We start from the raw sequence: 22,537 nt of genomic DNA, 5'->3' as shown, positions 1-22,537 counted from the left end.
AAAAAAAAAAAAAGATGACTGAATCAAAGCTGACCAAAAATTCAAAAGACTGTAAGTACTTCATGACATAAACAGGTACTTCAAATGTTTTGTGGCTCAACAGGGGGACTTACAAGTGCCTTGGAACTTAGAATTGGACTTCCATGATAATTACAGGGAGGAAATAAAAATCCTGCCCACCTTGCTCCAGGGCCCTCAGTGCACCTATAGCCCTTAATTGCCCTGATGGGCCTCACCTGGCATCCCCAGCCACATGCTTTCTGCCCGTTGCCCCAGGAGCTCTTTTAAAGCTCAGGCTCAGGCTTGGTTTTTCACATCAGACAGCGCAGGCTGATTTCCCTGGATAACAATAAAATCCAGAACTGGTGCACAACATGATGTATGGCAGCTTAAATCTTGCATTAAGTGAAATGCATGCCAATTCAGCTCAAGGAACACATAACTGCAAATGGCCCGATCATGGCTGAAGGCTAGCTTTTAAAAAGAGAGACCACATTGGAAATCATCCCAAAGACTAGCAGGCACACTGACAAACCAACTGGTCAATCCTGTTGTAAGGCCAAGCAGTGCTGGGTAGCAGCTGGAGTGCTGCCAAGGTGGCGTACGAACGGACTTGCTTTTATTAATTCCAAGATACTACTAAACTAATTCCAAAATGAACCAAATCCGTCTTCAAAGGGGATTACAGAATTCACACTAAACAGTCCAGTAATTCACAAAATTAATCGTATGAATTGCACGGTTGCTTTCCTTCAGAAAACAAATGTGAATGCAAACAGATCCTTCTCTTCCCCCAGCACTGCAGAGAACTACAGGAAGCGATCAACAGCAATAACAGAAGTATAACTGTGTTGTCAGTAAGCAAACTTTACCTTATGTCTTTAAATAATCTCTGCATCTGTGGCTTAATAAAAATAACCAAAAGAAGTGATACGTACCCCTGTGGCAAGCACATCTCCATTTCGTTCATATGCCAAGGCTGTAACTGCAGTAGCATGAGGTTTGAAAGCTTGTTTCAGATTTATCTCTGCATTCTCTGTATTGGTCTGTCCTGCAAGAACAGGCAGTCCTTTGGGATCATAAACTTCAATTATGCGGACAATGCCATCTTCAAACCCCACTGCAATTAGACCTCCTTTAGGATTTACCTTCGAGTAGAAGAATGAAGAAAAAAAATCACAGTGTACATCTGAGAGCTTAGGATAAGAATCTGTATGGCACATGCTCTGGTGTTAACCTGTAACTCATGTTACATGGAAGTGTTGCTAAAGCACAAAGAATGTTTCATACATGGGCAATTTTTATCCTCTCTAATACGCTACTGTAAAGTGAGTGGAGGGACTGGGGGTTATTTTTTGGTTTGGTTTTTTTTTTTTTACTGATAACATGCCATTGAGACTGGAAATGTTAATGAGGGTGTGGTTGTAACCTCTGAGGAAGAGGTAATTCATACTGATATACAAATATATCAGTAGCTTCTTCTTAAGGAGAAGAGTTGGAACTCAAAAAAGGAATTATTATATTACCCTGAATATAATATTGGGCATCAAATGTGGGTATGATTTTTGAAGAGGTGAGGGCACAGACTTGGGTCTGGCTGACTCCATGTAAAGTACAGTTGTCAACAGGGACAGCTACTTGAGATGGAAAGAGGAGGCTATGGAGTCTTTACTATAGGCCCTGTAGGTAAGCCAATTTCATAGAATCATAGAACAGTTTGGGTTGGAAGACACCTTAAAGATCATCTAGTTCCAACCCCCCTGCCATGAGCAGGGACACCTTCCACTAGACTAGGCTGCTCAAAGCCCCATCCAACCTGGCCTTGAACGCTTCCAGGGATGGGGCATCCACAACTTTGCTGGGCAACCTGTTCCAGTGCCTCACCCCCTCAGAGTGAAGAATTTCTTCCTTATATCTAATCTAAATCTACCCTCTTTCAGTTTAAAGTCATTACCCCTTGTCCTATCACTACATGCCCTTGTAAAAAGTCCCTCTCCAGCTTTCTTGTAGGCCCCCTTTAGGTACTGGAAGGCTGCTATAAGGTCTCCCCGCAGCCTTCTCTTCTCCAGGCTGAACAACCCCAGCTCTCTCAGCCTGTCTTCATAGGACAATTTCTAATAATGTAGACAGGCTTGAATTGTGAGAGAAGAGTTAACAGAAACAGGCCTATGTTTTAGCTGGATCTAGCTGGACTTGCAGATTTAGCTGATATTAGCCATATATGGTAGCGTCTTGAAGTGATTTACAAGCTAAGCCAGCTCCAGACGTGGCACAGGTCAATATTAATGCACACCAGAAACAAGACCAGAAGGAGAATTGCTGTGTGAAGAGATGAGGGTGAATGGATAAGCTCTATGAGCAACTGGCAAAAGTATGATCTTAGGTATGAAAAATTGTATTGTTTAGAAGGGACCTGGGGGTAACTGTCTTCCCGTTATCTGGGGACATCAGCCCATGGTGTCTTATCTTAAAAAGTCCTTCTGTAATAAGCAGGTGTATGATAGCATTGCTCAGTAAATGATCAAGGGGAGTCACTCATGGACCTCAAATTTATGGCTCTGCGTTTGACTCCCTCCATTAAGTCTGTATGTTTCTTCTGCTAGGGAGCCAGCACTCCAGATGCGGCCTCCCCAGTGCTGAGCAAAGATGAAGGATCATCTCCCTCTATCAGCTGGTAACGCCCTTCCTAATACAGCCCAGGATGCTGTTGGACTTCTTTGGGTGCATTGCTGGCTCATGCTCAGCTTGGTGTCCCCCAGGATCCCAAGATCCTTCTCTGTAGAGCTGCTTTCCAGGTGGTGGGCCCCCAGGCGGTACTGGTGCCTGGGGTTACTGCATCCCAGATGCAGGACTTCACGTTATCCCTTGTTGAATTTCATGAGATTCTCCTCAGCCCAATTCTCCAGCCTGTCCAGATCCCTCTGAATGGCAGCACAACCCTCTAGAGTACCAGCCACTCCCCTCAGTTTTGCATCATCTGCGAACTTGCTGAGGGTGCACTCTGTTCCAGTGTCCAGGTAATTAATGAAGAATATTGGCACCTGTAATGACGCCTAGGGTACACTGCTAGAGACTTGCCTCTAACTGGACTTCGTGCTGCTGATCACTATTCCCTGTGGCCCAGCCATTTAGGCAGTTTTAAATCCATGTCACTGTTCACTTACTAACCTGTACGTTGCTAGCTTGCCTATGAGGATATTATGGTATACAGATACTTCAAAGTATGTTGGATGAAATTTTCTTAGATTAATAGCACAAATTTTCAAATATATTTGAGCACCTTAAGCTATGTGTAAATATCTAATGGGATTTTAAATGCAGCTAGGTAGACTAAATAGCCTTGATTTTTCAGATTGTGTTTAGTACCAACTTTTGTAAAACTGAACCGAGTCAGTTTTGTAATGCTATACAATTTATTGTTGCAATCAGTTTACCTCTTGAATGTATAGGTCATCACCTAACAGCATCTCTGAATGACTGCATGGCCAGAATTATAGTTATAAGAGCACTGTCCCAGTGTTACCCTTGCCTTGGAAATTCAAGTAAGCACTCTCCTCCATAACTTCGCTTACAATTAACCCACCAGGCTTGCTATGTTTCCTCAAGAACATAACTAGACACTATTTTAATTAAAATTAGCAAATATGTCTAAAAGTGATAGACTCCACACTCCACAAATGATCAGTTCTGGCAACAGTTTTTTATGATTTATCTCCAAATGTTTGTGGATTGTCTGGGCTGTCATTTCAAAATGTGTTAACTAACTCATGTTAATTGACAATTACTCTGTGTGGGATAAATAGAAGCTGTTAGTCTATAAAGTAAGACTGCTTCCTGGGACTGCACACTGAGATCTGATTTTATAATCTCAGGAAGACACAAAGCAGGATACCTGACAATCCACATTAAAATCAAGCTGTACACATACTATTATACATACATACTACTCCACAAACTTATGCATACATACTACTACAGTAAATTCCAGCATGGCCTAACAGTGACTTCTTTAAGTTCTTGTATTCTGAGCAACTTTCTTGATGGTGGCAGGCTCATAAACCCCGTATGAATTTTTGTTAACACACTAGCAAAAACTCACAACATGAGGTGCCCACGTCAGTGCTGTTCCTCCTTGTTTAAACTTAATTTCACTCAGTTGACTGTTGCTGATGAAATCATAGATACGCACTGACCCTGTGTGGAAAGGAGACAGTAAGAATTTATTTCTTGCAACATCACTTACATTTTCAGATTTATGGAGAAATGTCTATTTATTTAAAGCTGGATAGAAAGTTATTAATTTTTCTCTTTGAGCATCAAACGCCCATCTGGAAAGACATGTCTGATGGTTATAGAGTACCACAGCTAGCATGGTGCTCAAGAACAAAATACAAGCTTTCTTCACTCTATAACTTACAGGGTCCCAAGAATTGTCAGAGCTGAGGGTTGTAATAAGAAGTTGCATGCTGACCACCATGTGTAATTTTCAAGTAATCACAGAAATGTGGCATACTGTAAGGAAAATCTGTACTGACAACATAGGAAAAGATCATAGAATCATAGAATGGTTTGGGTTGGAAGACACCTTAAAGATCATCTAGTTCCAACCCCCCTGCCATGGGCAGGGACACCTTCCACTAGACTAGGCTGCTCAAAGCCCCATCCAACCTGGCCTTGAACGCTTCCAGGGATGGGGCATCCACAACTTTGCTGGGCAACCTGTTCCAGTGCCTCACCACCCTCAGAGTGAAGAATTTCTTCCTTATATCTAATCTAAATCTACCCTCTTTCAGTTTAAAGTCATTACCCCTTGTCCTATCTCTATATGCCCTTGTAAAAAGTCCCTCTCCAGCTTTCTTGTAGGCCCCCTTTAGGTACTGGAAGGCTGCTATAAGGTCTCCCCGCAGCCTTCTCTTCTCCAGGCTGAACAACCCCAGATCTCTCAGCCTGCCTTCATAGGAGAGGTGCTCCAGCCCTCTGATCATCTTTGTGGCCCTCCTCTGGACTCACTCCAACAGGTCCAAATCCTTCTTATGTTGGGAGCCCCAGAGCTGGATGCAGTAGGTGGGGTCTCACGAGAGCAGAGTAGAGGGGGAGAATCACCTCCCTCAACCTGCTGGTCACGCTTCTTTTGATGCAGCCCAGGATACAGTTGGCCTTCTGGGCTGCAAGCGCACATTGCCATAATCATAAAAGATGATACGCTACTACTTCAAATTGCCTAGGGAGGAAAACATTTAAATGGATGAAAATGGAACATTGCCCAAAGAAAAGTCACTTTCACCAGAGGTGAAATTAACAGATTAGTAGACACACATATTGGTCTGCATAAAATTCTATTCCAGCTGGCATATATCCTAAGTGTCATTTGCTCAACTGGTAGGAGTTTGTCTTCAGGCTAGAAGTGCATGTACATTGTATAACACAGACAAATTACAAGGTACTGCTGACAAGAATTGAGTTAAAGACCTTGTGGCATTTTCTGAGAAGTGTAAGTGACATTGTTAATGTTTGGGCCAGTAGTTGTTCTTTCAAAGCATGATAAAGCTAACTGTGAGAGGCCTAAATTGCAATATTTGTATAAGTTAAATAAATATGTCTGTAATTACATCTTAGGTGGTGTTGAGAGCACATTGTTGAGAGCATGATAGCTATTGCATTTTCTAAGAAAGCCACGAATATTAATATTCACAATGACTTACACAATGCTAGAGATGTATGTAATCCCTTACAAAACAAAGATCCCAACACTTATTGATCCAGAGCCTTGAATACAAGTGCTGTTATTCAAACCAAGTGTCTCATATTTTCAGCTGTTCCTTCAGAACGAACAGTATTTACAAAGCTTCCCATTAAAAACTTCTCTCGTTAAAATCCCACATGAAGCAGCCTTAATGCATTATTTAAAACTATAAATTATTTGTCTTAACTATTAAAGAACTGATCCCAGGAATAACAACTGTCTGTAAAGTGACTTGACTTTTCAAGAGCAAATACACAACTTCAGCTCAAACAGAATAGTTCCAAACCAAGCATCATTGTGCTTCAAAAACAATAATGACAGTGGTATGAGAGGAAAGGAATAGTATACTTACAGTCAAGAGCAGTGGTGGCCAGAAGGTATGTAGTGGGAGAGACACTCATGGCTTCAATTCTTCCAGAGTGAAAGGTATACAGGCACTCTGGATCACGGGTCTGCAGTGCAAAACAGAACAACAGAAATTCTGCTATGTTCTGGAGCTGCACTTACAAGGCATTACCAGCCATACCTACAGTGAACCTGAAAAATCTAGACAGGTACTGTTTGTGTGAACAAAATTTGGGATGCATGAGGTACCTATATGGAATTCCCTTTTTTTTATTATTTAAATGTTCATAGGGAGATCATGAACAAAATTAGTGTAGGAACATTAAGTTCATTTAAAATTCCATCATTTTCTATGTGAAAATAAAGGGAAATGCCTTTCATTAAGCAGTTTCAGGCTTGGAATTAACATTTTTAACAAACAGCTGTTGCTCTGAAGGCAAAGAAAATGCTCTCAAGCCTAGGGCTTACACTGCCTGGGAAATCATTTCATCATCCAAGGAATTCCAGGTTTTGCCATACATTTTTAACATTAGTTTTTACAGCATGCTTTGTACATCTTTTATTTACCATAAAATTCTTGGAACATAATTTTACCTGTTGCCACAGAACTTTATTCCACTCAAAGGGATTGTTCCCATTTACTTTAATATGTTCGGGAGCAAAAATTAAATGCCCTCATTTTAACTGTGTCATCTATGTCTCCATCAAAAACATCTCCAGCAATAACACTAGTAACCAGTAGGGTAAAACATGTGAAGTGCATTTCATCTTCTCCTTGTTTTTCCTAGTTCTTTATGTCATTTAGAGACAACAGTAAGGATTGTTTCAAACACCTATCTAGATAGGATATATCAATACTCCTTGAACTAATTTCCTGCATACGTGTAACTTTTATTACCAGTTTACAAGTATAAAACTCCTTTAAGGTAACTTGAATTTGGCAGCCAGAATTTCAGGAATAAAAAAATCAAATTACTTTTGATAATCCTGCACAATCATTATAATCAATAATATTATGAAAATAAATTTCTAAGAAAAAAAAAATCTGTTTCAATGCTAAAATTTTCAACTGTGCAGCTTCATAAAACACAAACTTCATTGCAGATGCATGCAGTATAGTTAAAGGAAGTTATTGCAAAGGAATTGAAGAAGTCAGAAGAAAGAAAAAGAAAACAAACTTACCATATTTGAAAAAGTCAAATCCAGCTTCCAGATTGCTCCATTGGTATCCTGAAGAAGAAAAACAAAACATGTAACTTGAATATTTTCAGAGTCAATTTGGAAATAAAACTGCCCACAGTGACTCCTTAAAAATTCCTTTATGATTATCATTATGAAACTGAAATGACTGAATGTGGCGATGTTGGTCCTATCAGTCCTATCCATCAGTCCAGGATAACAGAACTTGGACAATACCTTTTCACATTCTCCTATTCTTATGCAGTTCCGGCTCCCAAAGCCAGAGTCTCAAATGTTACTATACACTAAAAATATAGAATAGAATAGTTCAGTTCGACGGGACCTACAACAACCATCTAGTCCAACTCCCTGACCACTTCAGAGCTGACCAAAAGTTAAAGCATATTAAGGGCATTGTCCAAATGCCTCTTAAACAGTGACAGGCACAAGGCATCGACCATCTCTCTAGGAAGCCTGCTCCAGTGTTTGAAAAAAGATTATTATATATATAATAAGATGATTATGTATATATATACAGAAGAAGATTGAATTCTACCAAAAAGAAATGTACTGATTTGTAATGGACTCCTGCTGTTAATTAACATTACCTCCCTCATTCTGTGTTTCTCCACAGAGATGTATGTACTTGAGTGTATCTTACCTGAGCATACCAAACAGGCTGTCCACAGTCAAGAACTTTTGATATGAAACTCAGACTGACATTCCTGCCAACGTGAAGTTCATTCATAGGCTCCACCTCCAGTAACCCTGTGTCATCCACAGAATCAGCAGCATCTATTGTCTCGAAGTTCCACACCTTCATGGTGTTGGAAGCATTAAAAAATATGAGTTTTTATAAGGCCAGGTTATGTTTTCATACACAATTAATATGGAAATTCAAAATTATAAGAAACCAAGGGAGTGTAGATTCTACAGGTAGAGTATGAAACCTGTCACATCTGCCTCACTGTTTTGAATGTAACCTAGAACAGTGGCAATCAGCAACTACTATCTGATATATTTGGGTGCAATGCAAAGTATATGTAAAAGTTCTCTGTCCAATTCTGAAACAACGGTAGCTTAAATTCAGCCCTGGCACTAGCAGAGCTATACATGGCAGCCTCAGAACTATAGAAAGTAAATGATATCTGCCTGCTCTCAGCATTGCTCATAGGCAGCACAGAAGAAAGAATGGGAAATCTAACACATCCGTGTTCTGCTCTGTGGGATAAGGAGAAGATATCAGTTGGCACCCTTATAACCAAGCGAATTTTCCTAAGGGGATAATATCAATTTATAAAACACAACAACAAAACAAAAGAAACGAAACACAGGGTGTTTGAAACCCTCCACTTTCTGTTGATTAACTGGGTCTTTCACACACCAGCAGAAGACACTTCTTGTTTTCCCTTAAAAAGCAGGCAAACAAGATTACAAAATCATTGATAATTGACAGGTGAGATCAGAAACTAGTGGTATGGATAAGGTAACCATTTTGACCTTAATTTATAGAATTACATGTTAACTTCAGGATGCCCAATGTCTTTTCTTTTAATTGTTCCTCTATTTCAGCACATGTATCTCTAAGATACTAGTTAATTTCTATGTCATTTTAACATTAATAATCTGAGCATCCAAATAATCAGAAAATTAATTTCAAATATTGCCATAGTTTATCCTTCAAAATAACACCAAATGTATTAAAAGGCCTGAAAATTGTAAAGATTAACCAAAACTACACATGGAAAAAATTTTGCTAGAATGCAGGCAAAAACAAAGCTTTTAGAGAATCACTGAAAAATATTTTGATTTATTAGAGTAAAAGGTGATTTATTTACTGCTATTAAACAGAGAACGCTGTGTGAACACTATCAAATTCAAACATCTACACTGTGGAGATGTGCTCTTATTCTGTTTGTTCTAAAAATTCATCCTCAGAAAGCAACTGCACTGCAGAATTGCCTCCATAAATAAACTCTGATAAAGAAAATACGTAACATTTACGTGCTGACCACAAATTTGCACACCTAAAGGCAAAGCAGAAGAAAAACTCACTCGAATGAAGCCATCTTTTCCAACAGTGACAAGTTCTCCTTCATCCAGAACTAACTGGCTGACAGGGCCACTGTGACAGGGCTTGTGTCCAGCTCGACAGAGTTCTACTTTAATGAGGCCCCCTTCCCAAAGCAGCAAGTTGCCCCACTCAGACCCTGAGATAACCTTCAATGCAAATGAAGAGAAGCACATAAGCACCTGCACTTAACCATGCAGAAATAATGGCGAGAATTTGGTTAACATTTGTGGCTTCCTTCAATGCAAGCGTTAAATTCATAGCAATGTACAGATATTTGCAAGAGAAGCTGTAAAAGGTGAGAAGATTCAACTTTTTAGCAATGTGACATCATTTACATGCACTGAAATGATTAAGGATTAGGGCTAACAGTCTTTGTATTTCTTTACACCGTTTTCAGTATCCCATTAGAGGAGCCTCAGCTCTAAGCCAACAGAGATCTTTTGTCTGGGAATTACAATACTAACTGTAGTTTTCAATTATTAAAAAGCAAGCCAGGTTTTTGGTAAATTAATGTCAATATTAGCTTATCAGAGCAGTGCACTGAGGATCTAATTCAAATCACTTTGAAGCAAATAGTAACTCTCCAACTTACTCGGTAGACTTTATATCAAAACCTGAGAGGGAACATAAAATCAATTCAACTTTTTCTTACTTACCTTCCCATCAGGCAGCTCCACATAACCTATAATGTCAGTCACTGCTGTTTTTCCAAACCTGCCCAAAGCTCCTTGTAACTTGAGACCGGTGAATGTCAGAGCCATCTTCCAGAATCTGAGTTTAGAAAAAACAGCCCTCTCTGATACAAGATTTCCTAAGCACACTCTTCAGTCCCTCTCAGACATTGTAATAATGTTACCAGGGATGCCTCTGAGGTAAGGGCTGTTCATTTATTATTATTTTTCGCAGGAGACCTTGGGTTTTTCTTTTTAAAATGAGATAAAGCTTTGTAACTACACAAACATTTCCCTATACTACCATATGAAAAAGCTAGGAAAAGGATTTGGAATGGGGAGAATGAAGATTAAACTACTATTTTAAATTAATAAGTGTAAAATGCATAGCTACATCTTTCCAGCTACAACCAATACATGTAGTTAGGGATACCTATTTTACTCATGCTGTCTCCAGTGTATGATGCTCAACTTTGTAAATCCAAGGGACTAAGGTCTTCACTGAATTTCATACAAGTACCTCCATGGACTTGAGCTTGACTATAAAATCTCACTGAGCCAAAGGCTTTATCCTAGATCTTCATAGCTATTTCTATTTGATTGTTATATTTTTAGCAGTGTAAAATATAACTCTAAATTACTGCATTACAGAAAAATTAACATCGACTGCAATTAGGGATGGTTCACTGTGTGTGCAGGAGACATTACATTTAAGACAGCTGTTCGAAATTGGAATTTGAGACTACATTTGGGTGAAAGGTCATGTTTATCATGTTATAAAAGCTATGTCAGAGTTTATCTATAGTATTTTAGCTCAAAAGAAAGTTTATAAGATATTTTGTTTTGTCAGATTTACATAAATAATGTATTCTAAACCACATTTGCTCTGGGTCTAAATAAGCCATTTGCTATTTCAGAGCCACCTTGCAACCAAACTATAGAGCAAATCACAGATTTTGATCTGATTCCTCTGTTAAAATTCAAAGAAACTTTACATGTGTTATAATTTTAAAGGTATCATTTCTATTACAATATCATCTGAGGCATATCTTAAGTCTCTGCTGTATTAACATTGAACACTGGATAAATACAAAACACAAAGCTAATCTCTGTCCCAAAGAGCCTAAAGTTGTGGTTTATTTTTTTATTACAAAAGGATCCATGAACTTACCAGAGAAGGGAGTGTATGGAAGCATATCTTTTGTAAGGCTTCTTTGCAGGTTTTTGGTGGTATCAGAGGGTTTCTGATCCATGACTTGGCAACCAGTTCTAATGGCTGCCCAAACAGCAGATGAGTTCAAGAAATCAAAGGTAGAAAGCCCAGAAGGCACAGGAGGCATATATGCTATGTTACCAGCTAGAAGACATGTATATATAAATATTTTTATTAGTTCTCCCCGGTGCTTGTTGAAATTACAAGAATGGAGCCAGTGGTACTGACATTCAACATGAAGTATCATCCTTTTTGCACAGCAAAGCTGTTAAAAGACTTGGCTGACTGGCTGAAGGACTTGAACTTTCTCGTTTTTGTAATTGTAATGGCCAGGTAAAATAGCATTCCTCATTGGTCCATGTTTGCTAATGACACACTCCTGTTAGTCATCTTCTACATATTATGACTTTAGAGGTGATATGTATTAATCCTAATCTGTAAACCTACCTGATGTGTCCTGCTCCAGATGTAGTTAGTTGCTCTTCATTATCAGCAGAAAATGTGACCTTGTAAACATCCTGTGAAAAAGCTTTTGACCTCAACACAATATTTTCTTGTTTCCAGTCCCAGATAGTCAGCATGTAGTCAGGGCTGCTCCCAACACTGGCCAGCAAAGTGCCAGCATTGTTGAAATCACCAAAAACATAGGCTTCCTCTGTTCCACCTGAAGAAATATACAAGCCCCAATACACACACACACAGAAGAGAGAAAGAAACAATAGGAAAATCTACTTAGAAGGAGCTCAACTTTCACTGCAATTATTTTTTTCACTAGATAATAGCTCTCGGTTGGCTATTTCTACTAAATAAAAGTTTCCTCCCATGCAATAATGAAAAAGCTTGAAACCAGTGTTTTCTATTTTGCTGTGAAGGACCAAAAGGTTGTATTTCCTTCTAAACTTCTAAAGTGACCCACTACTCCATCTGCTGGGATCTATAAACACTGGCCCATTTGTGTAAAATGAAAATAGAACTTTTTACACTACCTTGCAGTATTCTGTAGGGCCTCAGTGAAGGATAATCATAGATGATGAGGTTTGGCTTCTTGCCTTTTTCTCCTACTGCAAAGTACTTCTTAGTAGGGTGTGCCTTGAAAAAGCAAAAGTCACATTGCATGCTGTAATGACACCTTTGTCTCTATCCTGCTAGTTATTGAGTTATTGTATTTACTCACTCATTAGTCAAAAGATATTGCCATAAATACTGGGCTGCATTTTTCTGTGCATTTATTCTGAACAACTGACAATCTATTGCTCAATATCAGAATGAAGCTACTATGCACACAAAATGGTATATTGCACATATAATGCAGAACCATGACAAACTGTGAAATAATTTGCTTTATCATGCATTCTTTTACTATTCCTACCTCACTCAACCCACTAGCTGATCTTTCCATGAGCAGCATTTGTGTCAGCAACCATCTACTTCAGCAAACAGCTGCAGAAAAGCCATCCTGAATAATATTGTTCTGAAAACATAAAGATGTACCATGATTCCTCAGAAAAGGCTGCTTACAATGTAGCTGAACAGTCTGAGGCTGGTATTCTGAAAGCTTTGCTCATGTGAAATACAACTGAGAAATGGCAGAGCCCTTCACAGCGTAAGGTGCTTCAAATCCCGAGGAAGCATTTGAGAGTCCAAGCTCTTGGTAGGAGCTTACTACAGTGAAACCAGATACTTTTTCTCTTCATTTATCTAGGAGCTTGATTTTCTAAATTTTAACTGCAAAACACTATACTAATATCAGCTGTGACTAGGAGACATGAGTGTTCAAAAAAAAAAAAAAAAGTTGATATGAGCCGAAATATTTAAGTAAGAATGTAATAGTTCTAAAAATTAATCCCAGCTGACACCTGTCAGTCCTTTAAGGTACCTAAGCCTGGGACTTAGGTATGCAGATATTTGTCCTCTGCCAATTATGCCGATGGGCTGAGTAGCCCACACTGTGTGGTCCACACATCCCCCTAATCAATACCATACTTCCTTACATATATGCATGCGCAGATGTAGAAATCTCCCATCATGCAACCAAGTGAACATTTTGCTTCTAGAAAGCGACTAACATCCTAAAACATGAAACAAAAGCCATACCGTGATAAACCCAATTCCACCACCACCACTGCTCCGGAGATAACTTTGAGATTTAGTTTTCAGGTCCAGGAGCACCACTTGGTTGCCTGCTATATACATCAGTGTTTGGCTATCCATCAGCAGCAGGTTTACACTTCTGGTGCAGTCATATCCAAAAGAATGTCTGAGAATAGTTCAATAAGGAAAAGATTTGACACTGGCTTTCTAGAAAAGTTTACTAAGTGGATAGAAACACTTAAACCAAAACTCAGATGGGAATACTGGATCTGGTGACTAAAAGCCTGAAGGTAGGAGATAGTTTTATTCAGTATAGAGTCAAGGTAAAATATATCAAGCCTCTATAACTGAGGGGAAAGCACAAGTGAAGACCCTCTAAAGTTCATATTCCATCCTTTCATGTCCACTACAGGGCACACCTCTTGCCTCTGCTGGATCCTTTGGGGCTGCAAGGAATTCATATTCTATTGGTGTTCTCTTTTCAGACAAAATGTAAGAGATGTGCATCAGATTACTAGGAACTGTTCTACAGACAAGAGATCAAACCAAAGAAGTGGTCAAGCTCACTTCTTAAATGTTTACAGGCAGATGTGAAGAAGGGAAAATCCAGTCGTCAATAGCAACTTGACTGTGTCTGCAGAGAAAACCGCCAGCACTTGTGAAAGTCACATATCATATCCTACTTGACCATACCTAGCAAAGGACTTATTGTAGCTCTTAATTAATGGGCACCACTTCCTTCATTCTACCAGTTTAGATCTTCTGAGCATCAGGCTACAAATCTACCTGGTTTCTTCCCCACTTCTCCCTTAGCAGTTCTGTGAGGAAGTATGAGAGACACAGCTGCTCCTCTCCTGCCCTCCCCTCAGCTTCTTGGGGAACACCACTGTGGCTACACAGAAAGGGAGAGCTTTGCAGGGGGATAGTCTTATGCTAGTCTTCTTCCTGATCACATTAACTTGGCAATGATCTAGTTCTACAAGAGTACTTACAACAGTAAGAATTATGCCCAATAAGAAATGTTTATGAGGTCAAGACAACATTTAAGATTAAATTCACCCAGAACCATAACTGGTGAGGATTTTTATCTGTGTCTCAACCAAAGGTATCCCACTAATGCCACATAGGCTACCCCAAATTAGACAAGTACAATTTTAAGAACATATATTAAATAACCTTAGCTTTAAATTTGCACAGCCTCAACAGAAAGGATACTTAAGAGTAAGAAGGTTAATTGGTATCCCAGAGTCTTCAGTAACAAACGGCCGTGAATATATATCTTCATAGTTATAGAAGAAAGTTTCCGAGATTTTCTTTTCTACTTTCTCAGGCCTTTTTTGTGCCTCCGAGGGTACTTCACTATTATCTTGCTCTTCTGAATCGCCTTCTGCATCTCAGAAGTGGGAACATAAAGGAAATTTATATTCACCATAAATTTTAGGCTCCTTGCTGATATTTGCACCTAGCTGCAAAAGGGAAGGATTCACACATTCCTTGCCTCCTTCAACAGAGTAAGAGGCAGTCCATAGCTCAAAACAAGGGTACCGTGTCTTAGTAACAACTTGTCCTGGAACAGCCTGTAACAAGTACTTCCTCAGGCTTTTAAAAACTTTACTGTGAATATTCAAAACTGAAGAATTTAAAGAAGAAAAATTTTGAGAAAGTTTTAAAAACATGGATTTTAAAACTTAAGACCTGCCAAAGTACTTCAGTTCAGCTTTGCTTGGTGTTTAGGTCTCAGCTTTAGAAACCAAATAAAGTTTAAAGTGTCTCTTTTCAGTAGCTACTGAACACACATCATTATACAAAACAATTAGTAAAAACACATACAACAGACCACCATAAGACACCATTGTCCTCAAAAAGGCATACTGCTAATGTATGACCCAACGTGCTAATGTGTATTTCTTCGCTGGACTGCAATGAAGAATACTGTCAACTTGACTTCCAACTAGTCATAAGCACTTGTTGAAAGTACTTTTCAGTTTGATACCCCAGATGAAATCCCCATTACCTATTTTGTAAGCTTTTCACCCTGTCCTGATTTTTTTCTCTCCTAGGTGTTCTATGAAAAACAACCAACAAAGGGGTCAGAGACCAGCCATGGGAAAGAGCAATATGAAGTACACAAGGTAAGCCAACTGAAAGGGAGCAGAGAAACTCAATAACTGTAACTTGATGGCACTGGTCTGATGCTGTTCATAACAATAACAGTGAAAAAATGAAAAGTAGAAAGTAGTGGGATTTTTAAGGTCGTGCCAACATCTCCTCAGTGGAAAGCAGTACTCACGAACGCTCTCAGTGTCTGATTCCACTTGCTCCACTTCTTCCTCCTGTTCCTCTGCAGCTGGTGATTCCTTTGGAAGACTAGTTTCGCTTTCTTCTGCAAAGGACAATTGGGATTACTCTCTTAGGTATGAATTCCTTTGACTAATTTGCTCATACATGCCATGTTAAATAAATATATAGTTCTGTAGTAGTAAAAAAAGCCCCTTCTGCCCAACAATGGACTTCCTGCTGTTTAGCACTAAGTGTAGGGAGAAGTTTGTTTTCAAAAAAACCCCATATTTTAAAACTTAGGGGAAGGAAAGAAACACATCCTATAACAGGAAAAAGGTATAATAGGAAGATCAAACAAATGCCGAAAGTAGTGCGCCAATATAAGCATCAAAAATCCTTCCAAAGTTCCACAGGAGGCTCACTAGTGAATTTTGTTATCCATGCTACCTAGATCTAGTGTGTTAGATGACATGCAGAACATCTAATGCAATAGACACTGGACAGGCATTTCAAGATGAAAATGGTGTTAAAAAGAGAAATACAGATCTCTGACTGAAAGAGACTGGCAGAATTAATGAACTGATTGCAGTACTAGCTACAGAGACAGGTCTAAGCAGCAAAAATTTTCAGGGGGGAGACTCTGTGGGCTGAGGGACAGCGGGAACTGCAGACACAATGGTCAGCCCAAAATTTCACTGGAAGGGATCATCTTTGACCAGAGTCAAAATGAAATTTGGCAACACCAAGAGCAGCAACTGAAGATGAACACATACTAGTAAGAAAAGGGTGAGTGGTGGGAGAAGCCAGAAGCTACTGTAGGTTTAGTATTGAAATCCCTATGTAACAGCAGGAAATACTCACGGACGCCACTGTGATCTGCCTGTGCACCTTCTGCTGGCTTCTCATCAGCTCCCTCCTGTTCCCTTGGAAAAGATGGCATATCCTCTTTATCTGGTGGTGGTGAAGAGGAACTTTTAGTCTTTTTACCTTCATCTGCCATTTAGACCATTTTCATTTCCTCTCAAATGCTTTGAGATTCCCAAAGATAGTATTTGTGTTCTGCCTGTACACTACAAATATGGATAACCCAAAGATATGTCCTAATTTGTAGGGTGAATTCATTGGTTCAGGTTTTAGGACTCCGGGCTCTGTGTACATTGCTGTAGAAAGACTAAATATTGTGTAACAGGGGAAGCTGAAGACAGATTTACATGTTTGGGGCTTCTCTTTAATATACTGGGGGGGGAATTTGGTTTTGAGCAAACAAGGCTATTCCTCCACCTTTCTGGTGGACTTCACAAAAGTATCAGGAGATAAACATTCTGAAATGATCTAATATCTTGAATGGAGAAGCAGGAGAATCTTTAAGAAAAAAGGACTTTCTTCAAAACATTCTATATTCCTGGAAAGTGAATTAATAAAATTAACACAATTTAAAAAACTTTGAACAGCTTAAATAACACCCCCCAGCAATTTTTCAGCTTTCATACTATCATTTTCAGAGTGCTACAATTTCACTAGTTACCATTGTCCTCTGGAGTGGGAAAGATCCAATTTTTTTCATATAGAAAACAAACCCATTGATCATTTATATAAATGTCTCTGAAAGAAGCAAAAAAACACAAGCATTGCTCTTATTCTGAGTTTGTTCTGCCTTTTGATTTCAAACATGGTCTCCATTTCCAAATAAAACACTTTAAAATTAACATTGGAGCAATTTTGTACAAATACTACAGCTATAAAGTACCGTCAGAAATCAGAAAATTCAGAAGTTGAATATAAAGAAATGTAAATATTCAGAATAACAAATATAGGCAGGATGCAAACGAATCTCTTTTTCTGTGTAAGTGTGACTTTGATACCAAGAAAAAGTCCCTAAAAATGCATTTTCTCTTTCTGGCTTTGGGTCAGAATCCATTGGGAAAAGATCTTTTGAGGCATTTCAGACTTTTCAGGCATTTCAGGAAAGGCAAAGTGTCCAAACATAATGCCATCCACCAGAAGGACAGTGAGAGCAAAGAAATATTATAGACATATAATTCATGTTATTATATAGTCAATCTGCCCTGCTCAATCTTCATCGAAAGGTTCTGAGTCTCTGCCAGAGTCTGACTTTTCTGCATAATTTCATTTAAGAATTAAAATGAGCTTTTACCCCTCAGGAGTGCTGAGAAAAACTTGAAAACAGACATGCAGAAAGTTTTAAATTCAGAAAACAAATCAAAAGAAAACAACTGCAATATATCTTAGTATATTTAAATGAAATTCATGAGTTTTTAATGGGGTAACACAACTGATATCACTGAAGTTGAAGAAATAGTTACAGACTAGTTGCATAAATATATAGTGGGGTGTTCAGAGACCTGAATTCTAATTCCAGACCTAGTAATGATGTGTACAATTTGTATCAGCCATTTCACCTCTGGCTGTTTCAGTTATCTCTTGTGAAAAATGAGATAATAATACCCATCTTAGCAAAGTGTTTTGATATCCATAGAGAAAAGTGCTATAAAATTTCAAATTATTGTAACTAATTAGCAATCATTTATCTTCTAAAAATTAAGACTATCATAGTTTTCATTATAAATTAATTCACATCTGGCAAATGCTTTAGGCTGAAAGAGGGTATGAACATTTCCGCCTGCATTGATATCTGGGTTCTAGTTAAAGAAAGCTACTGCAATGTTCACTGTGCATATTACTGTGATGGTGTTCAAGCACTGTCCTGAAACAAATTTTGAATTTAAAGACTCAGAGGAGGCTCAGAGGGGGAACATGTGTACTTTGGCTACAGATTCTGGGTTTCATGCATTGACTGATCCAGAAAACTTTTGTGTAGGTTCACTGTGACAAAGGTATGCATCTCTCTGAATGCTGATTTTCTTTTCCTGGGTTGTTTTTTTTTTTTTTTTTTGAGACAGTTTTCCTAAATAAGCTAGAATTAAGGCTTTTGATACTGAAAACTGAGAGAGTGGCAAGTAGAACTGGTGCGAAGTGGGAAAAAAAACCAAGTTGGCAACCAGACATTTTTCCCAACCCTAATTATACAGTAGGCCTGAGCAGGACAGTATTATTTTTTCCCCCTAGTCCTAGTAATTCAAGATACTGATTTGAAACACTATACAGGTCCACATCAGCTCCATCATTTAGCTTTCTAAGAACTCACTCAGGACTGAATTCAGGTTTTCTTTGTTTCAGTGGCCAGTGCTATAAGCTGTGAATTTCAGCAAAGCTCCATTTTATTTCAAATTGCCTTTCTCTTAGCTATGTTCTCAAAAGTCAAAGCTCACCTCAGAATGGAGAAATGTGTTCATTCAGCTATATTATTTCAGTTATTTCAAAACTAAAATGTTTCTTGGCAATTTTGCTGCCACACAGAATCCTTATATGTGTGGAGAAGCTCCTTATAGGAGCTTCTCAAAAATTCTCAGTAAATTCAGATATTAAGAGATTTCTGATCTCAGACAATTGTCTCATTTATTCAAAATACAGGATAATTAAATCAAATGGGTGTTTATTTGGTAACACGTAAAAAAATTCACTGAGATGACACCACTTTCTTTGTATTCTGTCATCCTACATTTTTCCTCTTTCCAGAAAAAAAAGGTGTTTAATGTGTAAGCTTCATAAATGCAGTCCTTGCCTTCATAAATCCTGTGACTGACACTCCAACTGCATAAAATGCATCAAATTAAATAATGATCAAAATGTGGCCTACAGTTTTACTTTAGAAACTGAACGTATCCAGTAGTTATTATTTTAAGCTGACTCTGCCCCACCATTAACTGTGTGTCTGCGCTTAAAAGACAACACCCACCTGACCTCAGCTTTTACATCTACAGAAGAGTGACCATCAGTTTTGTCCACTAATTCAGGAGATGTACAAATAGGGAACTATGACTACAGAACATAACTGCAGAGCTACTAGTACCAGTAATAAGCAAGAGATTAAAAATTCATCTCTACACTGTGCTACTTCTGCAGGATTTCATTTTTTGGTTCACTCCAAAATGCACAGATTTTTGTAGAAAAGCTTTGGCCACTGGTGGGCTTTGAAAAAAAAGTCACTTGTTCTTTCCTTCAGGAGATTGTCTTGTGTGTTATTCCTCTGCTTGTCTTTATTCTATATGAAGGAACTCAGTTCGTCCCAGGACTTTATTTTGCTTTATTGCTTCCAGTCCTGAAGCACCATACTCTTGTCCTTACCTCTTAGCCTAGCTACCTCCTCTTAGAACCATACTATGAGCCTTATGGGCTACACTCTGCTGTTTTTCTGGCCTGTGGGTAACACTGGCCTAAAACAATGACTGCAACGTTTGGCTATCATGAGGGGTGTCTGCCACGAGAAATTACATACTAATCAACTGTTCCAGGCTGAGGCATCTTCTTCAAGTCTCGCTCTGCTTTGGGTGTGTTGGATTTCTCCCCACCTGCCAAGTCCTGCTTGTTTAACTCATCTTCAGACACAGTCCCCTCAGTAGTTTTTTCTGAGTCTTCCATTTCTTTATGAAAAAGAGCATGCCATTGAACAACTCTCTAAGCATTCCTTTCAGCCTTCAGACCACATCAGAGTACATCAGCAATTTACTGGGATGCTGATAAGCACAACATGTGCAAGCAGCGGAGTTTTGCAAAACTTACTTTCATTCAAAAAAAATTTAGTGTCTTTTAGTGCTTATATACACAAAGAAAAACATCCAAGTGTAAATCAGGCATAGCTATCCAGTGCTGTCTGTGCATCATTATCAGTCAGGATTACTAAAAAATTAGTAATAAAAGTCAGTTTTAGGCAATCAACCCAAAATTCCAAGGAAATGATTTTTCATAATAGAGAATATTGCTGTCTCTCTTACAATAGCTGGAAGACTTGAGAGCAAGGAGAATAACAGAAAATATCAATTCTCACAGCAGTTAAGGTTAAGTATATAAAATATTTACTAGTTAGAGACTGAGACAGCAAGGATAATAACAGAATAACAGAAAATACCAATTCTCACAGCAGTTAAGGTTAAGTATATAAAATATTTACTAGTCAGAGACTGAGACAGCAGGATCTAGACACATCATCTTTATCATAGCCCCATTGTTTCTTCCCCCCCCCCCATCAGAGAGAGAAAAGAAGTGGACAGGAGAGCCCTGCTTGGAACCTCACTATTGCTATGTTGCACACATTCAAAATATTTCCCTATAAAATTAGGAGAAATAAAACCTAACTCTAATTTCCAACCTTACAACTAAAGTAGTCCTCTGTATAATCCAGATGTCCTAACTCTGTCTCATGCAAGCAAAAGTTTCAAGTCTCTTAAAGTCTGCCTTGTGAATAAAGGTTAGCTACCAGGTTTTTATTAAGCAGAAACAGAGAACAGGTGACATCACCACAGTTACTTATTAACTTACAGTATCAAGGAAAATCATAAAAATGAACACAAGAACAGTGCCACAAATGCAACAGGTAATAAAATTAACTGCCTCACACATGGTAAAGCAAAACCAACAAGTCCCACATTTCAAATTAAGTACAGGATGGTTCATCTCAGCTGCAGAACATTCATTCCTGTTTCATTTTTCCTAAGCTAAGCATCTACTTGAGAATAAAAGCTTTTCTTTTCCAAAAGCCTCTGTGTAGGAAGCCTGGTCCCACACAGACTTCAGTGCACAAGGGTGATGGCACCGGCCTTCCACAGAGGTGCAGGCCCAGTACTGCCTCGGCCTGAGGCTCTTCCAAGGCCGCCTTCCACCCGGACACCAGGAAAAAGCTATGGCGAGGCAGAAGCGCCCCGTGACAGGCTGTTTTGCGTGGGATAGCAAAGGGACAGGCAGGGGACACCTGGAGCTCCTCAGGGAGAGCAGGGGAGGGAGCCTGTGAGGGGCCATGGGGAGGGTACCATAGAGGAGACCCAGGGGGGCACAGTAAGGAGATGCCCCGGCAGTGGGCAGCCGCAGGTGCATGAGGAGCGGGGGGGCTACCGGGGGCAGGTCCATGGGACGCAGGGACACACGGGGGTCTCCGGACCCCCCGAGGGTCGATGTGGGCCCGTGTGGCTCCGGAGCGGGCCCTGACCCTCCCCACCACCTCGTACCTCCGGGCGCCTCCATCGCGGCGTTACCGGTTTCCAGGCAACCGCTCCCCCGGCGCGCAGAGCGTCCAGGCGCTGCAGTTCGAAGTTGGAGATGTGCGCATGCGCGAACCCGGAGGGCGTGGCGAGGGGGGGGCCGGTCCGTCAGGCAGCGGCGGGCGGGCGGCCGGCACCTGCGGGCGGCTGTTACTCGGCGTAGCGGCTGGAGCTGAGGAAGGGACACCACAGCTTCGATTCCGCCATAAATTAGAGGGGCTGGTGGCTGGGTTTTTTGAAAAGTGACGTCTCTTTTGACCACCGTTGCGATCTTTTCAAAACTCAGCGGGAAAATGAAATTAATTCCCTAAACTCTCTGCGGTTTTCCCCGGTATTTTCAAGCCTTTGTGAAGTCCCGGGAAGAAGAGGGTGGGGAGTGTTAAAACGAGCCGAGCTGCCCGGGTCTCTTTCGGCCACTCGCCGCTCCCAGCCTGTGTGGTGCCCTCCCCCCCGCGCAAGGCGAACCAAGTGCTCCCGTGCGCCGGTCGGTTACGGCGCATTTCCCCCAAGACGCGTGTTTGTACCTGCGTCCGTATCTTCACATACACCTGCCTGCGCATTTTTTATATATTAATATATTTTTAAGCGGTTTCTGAAGCTGGCGGCTGGTGTTTTGTCTGGCTTTGCGGCGGAGGGTGCAGGTGCGGAGGAGGGAGGAAGGGAGGCGTACCTGCCGCCGGGCGGGCGGGCACCGAGGGGCCGCGGAGGGAGGGGACTGCAGCCGGCGGCAGCGCCCTGCCCTGGGACAGGTGCCACGGGAAGGGGAGGGCCTGTGGGCGCGACGGGGTGGCCCGGCGCGACGTCCCCGGGCGGCCGGAGGAGGCAGCG

The 22,537-nt window shown here is 40.2% G+C and overlaps 1 protein-coding gene across 1 annotated transcript in view; it reads right to left on the bottom strand.

Annotated features, from left to right (window-relative positions):
• CFAP44 (cilia and flagella associated protein 44) overlaps positions 1-22,209 on the bottom strand; it is a 47,114-nt gene extending 24,905 nt beyond the window's left edge. The window contains exons 1-15 of the mRNA XM_072851621.1: positions 22,203-22,209; positions 21,677-21,748; positions 16,458-16,547; positions 15,607-15,699; positions 14,532-14,703; positions 13,320-13,482; positions 12,212-12,314; positions 11,673-11,889; positions 9,998-10,112; positions 9,323-9,487; positions 7,929-8,084; positions 7,271-7,318; positions 6,096-6,195; positions 4,100-4,194; positions 939-1,148 (exon numbers count right to left, since the gene is read on the bottom strand). Of these exons, the coding sequence (XP_072707722.1) occupies positions 939-1,148; positions 4,100-4,194; positions 6,096-6,195; positions 7,271-7,318; positions 7,929-8,084; positions 9,323-9,487; positions 9,998-10,112; positions 11,673-11,889; positions 12,212-12,314; positions 13,320-13,482; positions 14,532-14,703; positions 15,607-15,699; positions 16,458-16,547; positions 21,677-21,748; positions 22,203-22,209 (1,806 nt within the window). The remainder of the gene's footprint in view (positions 1-938; positions 1,149-4,099; positions 4,195-6,095; positions 6,196-7,270; positions 7,319-7,928; positions 8,085-9,322; positions 9,488-9,997; positions 10,113-11,672; positions 11,890-12,211; positions 12,315-13,319; positions 13,483-14,531; positions 14,704-15,606; positions 15,700-16,457; positions 16,548-21,676; positions 21,749-22,202) is intronic.
• Between the last annotated feature and the right edge of the window lie 328 nt (positions 22,210-22,537).

Source organism: Ciconia boyciana, chromosome 1 (genome assembly GCF_034638445.1).
Source record: "Ciconia boyciana chromosome 1, ASM3463844v1, whole genome shotgun sequence".
Taxonomy (NCBI): domain Eukaryota; kingdom Metazoa; phylum Chordata; class Aves; order Ciconiiformes; family Ciconiidae; genus Ciconia; species Ciconia boyciana.
This window is presented reverse-complemented; position numbering and strand designations above follow the sequence as displayed.